The sequence below is a fragment of the Chrysochloris asiatica genome, unplaced genomic scaffold (assembly GCF_000296735.1).
Source record: "Chrysochloris asiatica unplaced genomic scaffold, ChrAsi1.0 scaffold00222, whole genome shotgun sequence".
Lineage (NCBI taxonomy): Eukaryota > Metazoa > Chordata > Mammalia > Afrosoricida > Chrysochloridae > Chrysochloris > Chrysochloris asiatica.
This window is the reverse complement of record NW_006408740.1, coordinates 367,389-379,605: the sequence shown is the minus strand read 5'-3', so window position 1 is coordinate 379,605 and position 12,217 is coordinate 367,389. Positions and strand designations below refer to the sequence as shown.

Below are 12,217 nucleotides of genomic sequence, written 5' to 3'. Positions count from 1 at the left end.
GATCTTTAAAGAATAGGATACAACATGCTTTTCAGGGTTAATTAAAATGTGCTAATATTTTCTGTCCAGAGTACAAGTTTCCTGCCAGAAACCTGCGAAGAGAGACTACCTCAGCCCTTCTTACTCTTTGAGCATTCTCAGCTATGGGGCTTTTTTTCTCAAAGGGCTAAAGGTTGAATATGCAACTTGCCATGCTCCTTTGTTAAAGGAAGACAGAAAGTCACAAAGGCAAAAACTCAATTGTTCAAAGGAGGGAAATAAATAAAAGTGGTAATATCACTCCATTCCAGGCAATGGTGTGAAGGGTGAGTGGATTTACCAGAAGTCTTTGGGACAGGAAAGTATAGCTCCCAGGGAAGCAGCCTTCATGACACCCTAACCTGGCTGCTATATTAGAAAACAGCCAAAGAGTAAGCAGTCCCTTGTGACACCTTTTCCCTCCCTCTTCTCCTGAAATTCTTGGGAAACTAGATAGGACCCAGAGGACTGGCCTTCAAGAGTGATTCTGAAAGAAGTTTCAGTGTCCTGGAAGAAACAGAAAGCTAAGAATTTGTCTTTTCCTCACAGGAAATCTGGCTATCATTTCTTCCTCTTCTATCTAGATCTTCTAGGTTGGTAGATTAGGTGTATGTCTCAGGTCGGATTATAGGCAAACAAATATTTTATGGAGGAGGGTGAGGAGAGAGGCAAACAGGGTTTGTTCCTCTACCTGACAGCTTCCTATTTCAAAGGATTCAGGATATATCAATCAGCAACAATCTGAACACCACAGAAGAACTTTAGATATGGGTATGTATGTAATTGGTCCACATATAGCCCACCTGTCACCTGCTACAAATGGAAGAGAACTGGGAGAGCACTGTGCCACTGTGGCCATGGGCCTTCTGAGCTATAGCCTCAACCCAGAGGGCAGGCTTCCTGATTGGGTGGTGGATAACTCTCCTTTCCCAACTTTTGAGAAGTATATGGCCTATAGTTGAGAAGAGACATCCATCTTTTTGGGGCTGCCTGGAGTATTTGAAGCAGAGGTGCTTGTCGTAGAATCCTCAATAGAGACTCTGAGATCCAAGAATTCCAGGATGATGTCCCATAGGCAATAAATCAAATGCCTGAAAACAAATGGACAAACAACTTAGAGGGGGTACTGTCTCAGTCTAGAAACACCAGATCTTGTTTATGACATTTACTTTTCCTTTCCCTCCCTCACTGATTACAGATAACCTTAAGTGGATATATTTATTGTTCTAAAAGAAAATAGTAGAATGAAGCTTCTGCCATGAAATAAATATTTGCTGAATTAGTATAAATTACTGTAACTCCAGAAACAGTACTTGTTGAGATTAGATTTTAGAAAATTCCATAGCCACATTAGTACATTAACTCTGCTGAAGAACTGTGAGTCGAAATTCCCCACAGCTAAATCAGGTTTTTAGGAATCTTCATATTCTGACTATTGGTATTTCTTATAATCAATTACTATAGCTCACTGGCTACACACAGGGAATGATGCAAAGCCAGGGCCCTGGAGGAGTGAAAGTTAACAGGTATAGTCTACTTTGGGAGAGTTTGAGAGAAGAATAGAAGAGTACAATATTTTCCAGAAGCATTTGTTTTCAAGTACCAGAAAATATCTACATCTTGTGGAATAGTCTTGCTGGGGCCCTCTATTCTATTCCAGCCTCATTATCTTGTCTGCTTCATAGGAGGCAAAGACAGTGCTTTATCATAACACTAATCATAGTCGTGCTAGTAAGGATACAAATCTATGGTGAAAATCATCACAAGCCTGTAATACACAAGTACAGAATATGTTCATGTGGTGATTATAGGAGCTGGCAGATGCTGAAAAGAGCCCTAAGCATATCAAGAACCTCAGAGGATAATACGGCATTCTCAACAATTCATGGGAGGACCACCATCAAATTCTTCCAAATACAAACAGAGGCTGGTCCAACAGTAGCCTACAATCTCATGACAACCTGTCAGGAGGCTGGCTGCATGGATTTTACTTTGGGTGTACAGTCAAGGCTCTGCAGTTGGGGTCTGAGATAAGTTAAGGAGACCATCTCACTTCTATGAATGTGGCCTTTTCACTTAGAAATCTTGGACAGTCCTGAGATCTAAGATGGCTTCTGCTATGATGATGTCATAGACACATTTTTCAGCCTACCTGTTGATGAGGGGTTGCTGTAGTGACTCTAAGACTAGGCCCCAGCTCAGCCGGCATTTGTTCACTCCAAGGATTTCTACTACAATATCTAGTAAGGAAGAACAGATGGGATTTTGTGTTATCATCTAAGCCTTAGATTCTAAGAAGACTTACATGCTTAATCTCCTTAGTTATATTTGAGACATCCCCATCTCATGGATCTGTCAAATTTACATAAGTTGGATACTTCTGATATTATCTCCAAACAGTATTTATTGTTGTTGTGTGCTACTGAGTTGGTTCCAAATTATGGCGACCCTGTATAGGGTTTTTGAGAGCAGCTGGTGGATTTGAACTGCCAACCTTATGGCTACTGGTTCAGTGCTTATTCTACACTACTCCACACCAGTGCTCTCCAAAATAATACAGCCAACTACAATCTCCATAAAATGGGAAAAAATAAGAAAAGTGTTTTTCTTAAGTTCAATATTCAAGTAAAATGGGCCTCAAGAAATACTTTTGTAATCTGTCACTATAATGTAGCTCTTTTCTCTGAGAACAGGGGTTAATAATAAAAACTGAAAGAAGAAATTTAAAATTAATTGTTCAGGCTAAAAGTTTACTACTTCTTCCTGACTGCCACATCCACAGGAAATCAAGTGTCTTCCTTGCCTGCTAAAAGACAACACAAAGTAAATAAAATGTTTTCAGACTTTGTGCTTGCCTATTACCAATACCATGGACTTGACTCAATGGCCTCCGCTTATCAAATCTCAGCTTCTGTGAGGCATATCATTTTCTTCCTTCGTCCCAAAATGACGATTGGCATAGCACTCAAAGTCTTCATCTGACAGGAATGTCTCAGAGACCTGTCCCTGCAGCACAGGCACAGATGTCTGACCCTCCTAAAAGTTGTCATCGTTAGGTGCTGTTGAGTCAATTCTGACTGATAGTGACCCTATGCACAACAGAATGAAACACTGCCCGGTTCTGTGCCATCCTCATAATTGCTGCTACATTTGAGCCTGTTGCTGCTGCCACTGTGCCAATCCATCTCGTTGGAGGGCTCCCTCTTTTTTGCTGACCCTTCACTTTACCAAGCATGATGTCCTTCTCTAGGAACTTGTCCCTTCTGATAATATATCTGAAGTATGAGACACAAAGTCTTCCAAAAGTTATTTATCCAAATAGCTACAGGGTTCACCTTAGTATTTAGGGTCTGGCCATAATGATCCCTTTCACTGCCTCAGCATCCTCTGAATCCAACTCCAATCATTTTCCTATTAGCCCAGGAAGTGAAGGGTCAGCAGGTATTTCAGTATGCGCTCCATTCAAGGTCCTTTTCAAACTGGGAGGCAAGGGTGAGGTAAGGATGACCAAGTAGGATGGGAAAGGAACAGGTATCAGTGTGCACAATTTCAGCAGTCCAATTACCTGGCAGGACTCCCATTAGGCTCTGCAAAGCCTGTTTCTCAGTAGCTACCTTCTGTTCGTGGGTCCTCATGGGTCGAGGTAATTCAGGCAAAACCCCCCCAGGCCAGATGGACTCCTGAAGAAGTCGGAGGTACTGTAGCCAGCGCTGTGGACATGTTAGATTAGCTACCTGTACCTCTAGCCACCTGTGGGGGAAGAGAAGCAAACTCAGATAAACCTGAAGGAGAGGGTGTGGCAAAGCATGAGCCATGTGATCAATTAGGAGACATATTGTCATTAAGCTTCTGACTTATAGAAACCCTGTAAGGCAGAGTACAAATGCCTCTTTGGGTTTCAGATACTGCAAATCTTTACGGGAGCAAAGAGCCTCATCTTTCTGTCTTGCAGTGGCTGATGGGTTGAACAGCTAAACTTGTAGTTAGCAGCCAAATGACACCACCACAGCTCTTTGCACACTCAGGATTGGGGAAAGCAAAGTTAGCAAGAACAAAAATTAGGATCACAGCATTTGAAGATTAGTGATGATGATAATAAATAACAATAATAATCATGATGTTACTTACTGAGGGTCCACTGTGAACCACATATTGTTTTATAGAACAGAACACTGAATAGGTCTCTTGCTAAATCTTGTCACCTAAACCTTTCCAGCGTTCCTCAGGCACAGCTTTTACCGGTAAGGGATGGTAACTGTAGACAAGTCCCCCTCCTGCACCACTCCATTTACATCCACTTGTCTTCAAGTTCCCATGCCCTGTGCTGAGGCTTTCTGATGTCTTCCCTTTACTTCCCAGCTGGCCACTCACTGACAAGGCCTCTCCTCTTTATCAGGATAGCCTGCTGTAGCTTGCCTTCCAGGCAAGACCTATTTAAACCAGCCTCATCTATGAAGTTCCGTCTGACAATCACAGCTAGATGTGCTCTCCCACCCCTTACAACTTCTCTGGAACTTAGTTCTATAGCACCGATTGTTGTTGTTGGTTGTTGGCAAGTGCTGTCAAGTCAGTTCTGACCCACTGCAACCATGTACAGGGTTTCCAAGGAATGGCTGGTAAGCTTGCACAGCTGACCTTGCAGTTCAAACCGACTTCGTAGTCCAGGGCATTAAATTTGTAGCACAGTGCTGCACCAGGACTCCGAGCACTGATTATAAGTCATATTTTACTTTGTAATATTAAGAATTTTCTCATATGTTTGCCACTCTACTTTTCCAACTAAATTGTAAGTTCTAGAAGAGTAGTAACCGTGTCTTATACTTGTTGATTGACTGATAACCGTTCTTGTTACAATGGTGTTTTCCTTTGGCTTACTTTTAACAATGAGTCAATAACCCTAAAGTAGCAAATGCACCAAATCTGGAGGTGCTGGAAGATTCCTGAGTTCCATTGTTATTTATTCTTTCTTTCTGCATTTTTTTCAAAGCGAATGGTCTAGAGGTTCAAGACTACCAAAATATCCTTAATATACACATGGTTGAGATAGCATGGCTATGCTGGCCATGGTTAAACACCTGGTAAACCACTGCCACTCATGCATGTGAGAATCCCTTTGGTACCACAACACATGGCAGCTTATGCCGTCACTCCTACACCCAAGTTACTTGACCCCCATCCAAGAACAGAGAGGGCTGCCAAGGCAAACTTTATTTAACCTCCACTCTGCCAGACAGTCTACATTCCACTCAAGCTAGGCATTCCACCCCTGGGGGCTGCAATCCCCCATGCCCAGGGCTCACGAACGCTTCTAAGAATAGGAAGTCTGAAAGGTAATAGCAGGGCAAGAATGGCAAACATCGATGGAGATCAAGAGCGGCACAAAGCTGCTCTGGCCTAAAATAGCTATCACAATCGGATCTGATATTATTAGGGCCGCAGTGCCTTTTTATAGGACTTTTCATTCAGTGAGCCTAAGACACTTGACGAAAGGGATCCAGTAGCAAGAATGCATATTTCTGTTTATAGAAGAGGGTCACCAAAGGGATGTGGATGCAGTGAGCTGCTCAGGTTCTCTGCAGGGAATCAAGTGACCCAACATTCTTAACTCATGGTCTCCTTTCTTCACCTCAAGCAGCATCTGCTGCTATGACTTTTGCTGAGGTCAGTGATGTGGACTGGGGTCTCACATGATCTAAGGGAAAAGGGCAAGTTCTTACAAACCAAAATATAACTTTTTCAAAGGGCCTAGAGAACCCCAAAACAAGAAACTGAGCTATAATTCATTCTAGTTCAGTGTCTCATTCACATTTCCATGCAATAAGCTAGTTTTCCCTTATTTCTGTCATTTGGGGCTCATAATGTCTGTGGCTCAAATCATTAAAAGTAGAGTTCACAGAAAAGCTCTGTACTGCAGTCATGTTCTGGGCATGTCTGACATATAGCTCAGTGTTATGAATTAATGTCAGTTCATCCGGTGGGGACTGGGGCTCACACTGCATTATGGCAAGGATATATTACTTGGCCTTCTCCAGGGTGATCTAGAATGTCATGCACATATGCCAGATGAAAAACATTTTAGTAAATGACAAGACATAGATTTAATAAATGTATACATATTTATATAATCACACTTATCAAACTCTAAGTGGGATTGCTGGGAAAAAGAATCCGAGTACAAAAACAAAGATTAACACTGGATGGGGATGAGTCAGTGAGTGAAATAAAGGTGTGGAAGCTGAGCAAAATTAATTGACAAAGAGGATTGAAGTCGCCAAGTAAAATATCAACTGCTGATCAAACAAAGACCTGTCGATAATTACAAACCCTGAGGCACAGAACCAATCAGCAGAAGGCCCTAGAAGAGTCAGTTCAGGAATGTAAGAAACAGAACTTGTACAAACTGGCAGAGATAAAACAAACTTCAGACCTTAAAAGAGGGACAAGTTTAAAAGGTGGCTTTTACTTGCTGGTGCTGCAGAGTTTCGGTTTGTCCTGTACTATTTGTACCCTGGAAATAAAGGACACAAAACACTTTCATCACACATAATTTAAAATTTCACTCCAAACAGGATAGACCCCAAATGAAAAACACCAAGACATAATGTAATCAAGCTTTTCAAAACCAAAAACAAGGAAAGACTCCTGAAAGCAGTTCAGGAAAAGGGAAAAGTTACCTATGAAGAAGAATTAATATGACTAAGCTCTGATTTCTCAGAAGAAACCATGCAGGCATGAAGATAATAGAATGACATATATAAAACTGAAAGAAAAAAAATAAAATTGCCAACCAAGAAACATAAATCCAGCAAAATTGTCCATCATTTATAACGGTGAAATTAGATCATTTTCAGAGAAACAAAATTAAAAGAATTTGTAAAAAACCAGACCAACCTTACAAAAATAAAATTACCAAAATGAGTTGTTTGGACAGAGACCAACAACAGCAAAGAACAACCTAACACTAACATACATGATAGTATCACCTAGATTCAACCCAGATATAAATGTATGCAAAGTAAAACAGACCTATACGACCAAAAAGAGAGAACCAAAGATACAGTTGCAACAACAGCAACAAAAGCTCCAATGAAGTAAAAAGAGGTAATAATCCAGTTACAGAATTTCCAAGTGAAGAGAAAAATCAAATAGATTTTAAGAAAAAGTAAAAATAAACCTAACTGTGACCCTGAAAACTAGACTAAGCCTTACTACTTCCCCCAGACCAACTTTTACTCTTAGCACTAACCCTATTTCCTAACTATAAACCTAACAGTAAATGAAGTGCTAGGCCAAGCCTAGATGTAGCCATAGTCCCAAGCCTAAACCTCGTTCTTTATTCCTACCAACCCCCACATCCCCTCAAGAAAGAGGGGGCATAGTTGTCTTGAAACAAAAGGAATGGAATTTCTGTTTCTGAAATCCAATGTCTCACAGAGCTTTTCCAGCAGTAGTTTCTAGAATTCATTGGTAGCACTTACTATTATGCTATATTGTTGTTAAGTGCCATTGAGTAGGTTCTATACTCTGTATAGGGTTTCTGAGGAGCAGCTGGTGGGTTTGAACTGTTGACCTCACAGCTCAGACTGACCTTGCGGTCCAGCACTATCCTGCACCACCACTCCAGGACTCTATAAGAAATTAAAATTTTCAAGGTCGATGGGCACACATCCATATCACTATTCATTATAGAGTGTTTATAATAAATAATTTTTAAAATCTATTGCTGTTGAGCCATTTCTGACCCACAGTGACTCTGGAGGACAGAGTAGAAAAGCCCCATAGGGTTTCCAAGTCTGTAAATCTTTATGGAAGCAGACTGCCACATCTTTCTTCTGCAGAGCAGCTGGTATGTTTGAACCACTGACCTTTTGGCTAGCAGTTGAGTGCTTAAGCACTGCAGCACCAGAACTCCTTTAATAAATCATTTGTTGTTAGTTGTTAGGTGTCATCGAGTTAGTTCCAACTCACAGCAACTCACTGCATATCAGAATGAAATAATGACCCGGTCATGCGCAATCCTCACAATTGTTACATTTGAGCATATTATTGTTGCCACTGTGTCTATCTAACTGGGAGTCTTTTTCGCTGGTTCTCTACTTTTCCAAGCACGGTGTCCTACTTCAGGAACTGGTCCTTCCTGATACTATATCCAAAGCACAAGAGACAAAGTCTTGCCATTGTCACTTCTAAGGAGCATTCTGGCTATACTTGTTCTAAGACAGACTTGTTAGTTCTTCTAGCAGCCCATAGTACTTTCAATATTTGTCTCCAATACTATAATTCATAAGCATCAATTCTTCTACAGTCTTCCTTATTCACTGTCCAGCTTTCATATGCAAATGTTGTTGTTGCTAAGTGTCAATTAATCAGTTTTGACACATAGCGACCCTGTATAGGGTTTCCAAAGAGCTGCTGGTGGGTTTGAACTGCCGACCCATGGTTCACAGTCCAGTGCTGATCCTATTGAAAATACTGCGGCTTGGATTAGGTTCTCTTTAGTCCTCAAACTGACGTCTTTGCTCTAGAACACTTAAAAGAAAGAAGTTCTTTGATTTCTTTATGGCTGCTACAATGAGTGTTAATGGTGGATCCAAGCAAAATGAAGTCTTTGACAACTTCAATCTTTTCTCCATTTATCATGATGCTATTTTTCAGTCCACTTGTGAGGGTTTTTGTTTTCTTTACATTGAGGTGCAATCTACACTGAAGACTGTAGTCTTTGATATTCATCAGTACGTATTTCAAGTCCTCTTCCCTCTCAGCAAGGTCGTGTCATCAGCATATCACTCTAATCATGATGCCACATTTTTTTCATATAATCCAGCTTCTTGGGTTATTTGCTCACCATACCAATTGAATAAATATGCTGAAGAGACACAACCTTAGCACCTTTCTTGATTTTAAATCATTCAGTATCCCTTACTGTGTTCAAATGACTGCCTATGTAGAGGGTCTTCATGAGCCCAATTAAAATATCTATTCTTCACGATTTTATTCATAGTTTGTTATCATCTACAGTCAAATGCCTTTGCATAACCAATAAAGAACAAATAAACATTTTGCTCTGCTTTCACATGACATCTGATAATGATGATCCTTTGTTCTATTCTTCTTTTTCCAACCCAGCTTGCATTTCTGGCAGCTCCCTGTTGTTATACTGGCACAGTCATTTTTTAATGATCTTCATCAACATTTTACTTACATGTAATATTTATGATATTATTTGATGATTTCTGCATTCCATTAGGTCACCTTTCTTTGGAATGGGCACAGATATGGTACTCTTCCAATTGGTTGGCTAGGTAGCTGTCTTTTGAGTTTCTTGACACAGACAAGTGAATGTCTCCAGGCTGCATCAGCTGAAACAGTTTTAATTTGTATTGTCAATTCCTGAACCTTACTTTTAGCAGTGCCTTCCGTGCTACTTGGACTTCTTCCTTCAATACCATTGGTTCTGATCTTACAGTACTTCTGGGCATGACTAACAATGAACAATTATTTTTGGTACAGTGACTATCTGTATATTCCTTCTATCTTCTTTTGATGTTCTCAGTATCATTCAATATTTTGCTTATTTATTGTTTGTTGTTTAATGGTGTTGAGTCAGTTTTGATTCACAGCAACTATGTACAGGGTTTCCAAAGAGTGGATGGTGATAGAATCCATCAATACTGCAGCCCGAGCCTTGAATCTTTTCTTCAGTTTTTTCAGGTTGAGAAATGCTGAGAGTTGTTCTTCCCTTCTGGATTCCTAACTCCAGGTCTTTGCACATTTCATTACAGTGGTGCATGAATAATTTCTTTTATAAAAATCAACACAACGTCATATATTTTTCTCTATACATTTGTGAAGAATAAGATGTAAAAGGGAAAAACCGGGTGGAAGCAGAAAATTGTTGTTACAGGGAGGGGAGAATGTTCAATGAGATGAAACAAAATGTATAAATGAATGATTGATTGAAAGTAAAAGCTGATGATCTTGTATGCTTACCTCCATTCAATTCACAAGAAAAAAGTTTAAAGAAAAGAAAAAAAAAAAAAAAAATCAACACAAGGCTGGTCCCTATCAGTTGGAAGTTAAAGATATCCCAATTGTTTGATTTTTCCCACATTAGGCCCCAACATAGTCCTTGATATCAGTCACCACTCTTCTCTTCCCTCAAGTCCCAGGGTTCTGCAGCACACTGTAATGTTTCACAAATGTCAAAAAAAGGCTCACAAAATTGTGGAAGCTGGTGAGTCCAAAATCTGTAGTTTAGAGATCAGTCTGGTGAAATCTTCTCACCTACATAGTCGCAGGAGCTGAGGAGCCCAAATCAGCATGTCAGACAACAGGATGTTGATGCACGAGGCTGCAGTAGCTGATGAATCAGGTCAGATGATGAGCCAGCCAAAAGTCCCAAGAACTAGAGGTTGGATGTAATGAGCCACAAGCAAGATCCAGGGCAAGAGACCAAACTTTCCAAAGCAGTCTTATAAATTGGAGTCAGACCACACCCCCAAGGGAAACTAAGGGTAATGATTTGAGTCACAGCCTCCACTTGTTGTTCTTAAGTGCTGTTGAGTCAGTTCCAATTCATAGCGACTCAGTATAGAGTTTCCAAGGAGTAACTGGTGACTTTGAACCGCCAACCTTGCAATTCAAATTGACTTTATGGTCAGGTACTTATCCTACCTTATCAGGACTCCACACCCTTTATTGTTGTTGTTATGTTGTTATGTGCCTTCAGTCAGTTCTGACTCGTTGTTGTTAAGTGCCATAGAGTCGGTTTAGACCCATAGTGACCCTGTATAGGGTTTCCAAGGAGCGGCTGGTGAGTTTGAATCAGTGACATTGTGGTTCAAACAACTTTGCAGTCCAGTACATTAGCCCACAGCACCACACCAGTATTCCCCAGCGACCCTGTGTAGGGTTTCCAAGGAGCAGCTGGTGAGCTGAACCACCAGCTTTGCAGTTTGAACCGACTTTGCAGTCCAGTGCATTAATCCATAGTGCTACACTAATAAGGTGGGTGAATTCTTAATACCTAGTTCTACTGTAATCTTTACTTCTTAACAACTCATTCAAAATGGGTTCATACTTACAGACATGTTGTTGTTGTTAAGTACCATGGAGTCGGTTCTGACCCCATAGTGACCCTGTACAGGGTTTCTGAGGATGCCTGGTGAATTTGAATTACTTCTCTTGCCATTCAAACTGACCTTGTGGTCGAGTGCCTATCCTAGAGCACCACACCAGGACTCCAGTTACAGGCATGGAGGGTAGCATTTACAATGGATCACAAAAAGGAGAAATATGGCTAGAAGGACCATAATAAATAATTAGCTGCCCTGTAAATACTATTAGAAATTTCAAGCATAGTTTCTGTCATCAAAATCATTCTTTTTTTTTTTTTGCCAACTTTCACATTCTAATCTCTAATACTTATCGATGCATCTTAGATCAATTTCAGACTGAAGAAATTGGCAGAATTCTTCAATTTCATCATCACTGGTTTTAGTGGTTGTGCGTAATTTGACTAAGAGTGGTATGAACTGGTCTTTCTTGTAGGCCTATCCTATCCTTCTTATCCTATCACAGATAGCATTGTACTTCAAGATAGGTCTTGAACTGTCCTTTTGATGGTGACTGTGACACCGCTCCTCTTCAATTTGTTGTTCTTGCCACCATGACTGTCAGATTCAAAATGGCCAATACCAGTCCATTTCAGCTCACTAGTGTCTAGGATATCTATCTTTATGCAGCCCTATTCATTTCTGATGACTTCTAATGTTCTTATATTCATACTTCATACATGCCATTCTAATTATTGAAAATGAGAAGAAGTATTTTCAGTTATTTCTTTTCAGTTTGAGTTATTCCCCATCAGCAAATGAAGGTCTGGAAAGTTTAACTCCATCCATGTCATTAAGATCAACACTACTTTGAGGAAGTAGCTCTTTCCCGGGGGTATTTTGAGTGCCTTCCAACATGAGGGGCTCATCTTCCAGCATTATATCTGACAATGTTCTGCTGCTATTCATTAAGTGGTCTGCATCTTCTTCTTCCTAGTCTGTCTTAGTCTGGAAACTGTTTTGAAACCTGCCCACCATGGGAAACCCTGCTGGCATTTAAAATACTGATTGCCAAGCTTCTAGCATCAAAGCAACACACAAGCCACCACAGTACAACAAACTGACAGCCAAGTAGTGGCCAAATA

The 12,217-nt window shown here is 40.5% G+C and overlaps 1 protein-coding gene across 1 annotated transcript in view; it reads right to left on the bottom strand.

The window, feature by feature from the left end:
* Positions 1-970: 970 nt before the first annotated feature.
* The window catches only part of SNX19 (sorting nexin 19), a 49,977-nt gene continuing 38,730 nt past the window's right edge, over positions 971-12,217 (bottom strand). The window contains exons 9-11 of the mRNA XM_006873083.1: positions 3,584-3,768; positions 2,171-2,258; positions 971-1,109 (exon numbers count right to left, since the gene is read on the bottom strand). Of these exons, the coding sequence (XP_006873145.1) occupies positions 971-1,109; positions 2,171-2,258; positions 3,584-3,768 (412 nt within the window). The remainder of the gene's footprint in view (positions 1,110-2,170; positions 2,259-3,583; positions 3,769-12,217) is intronic.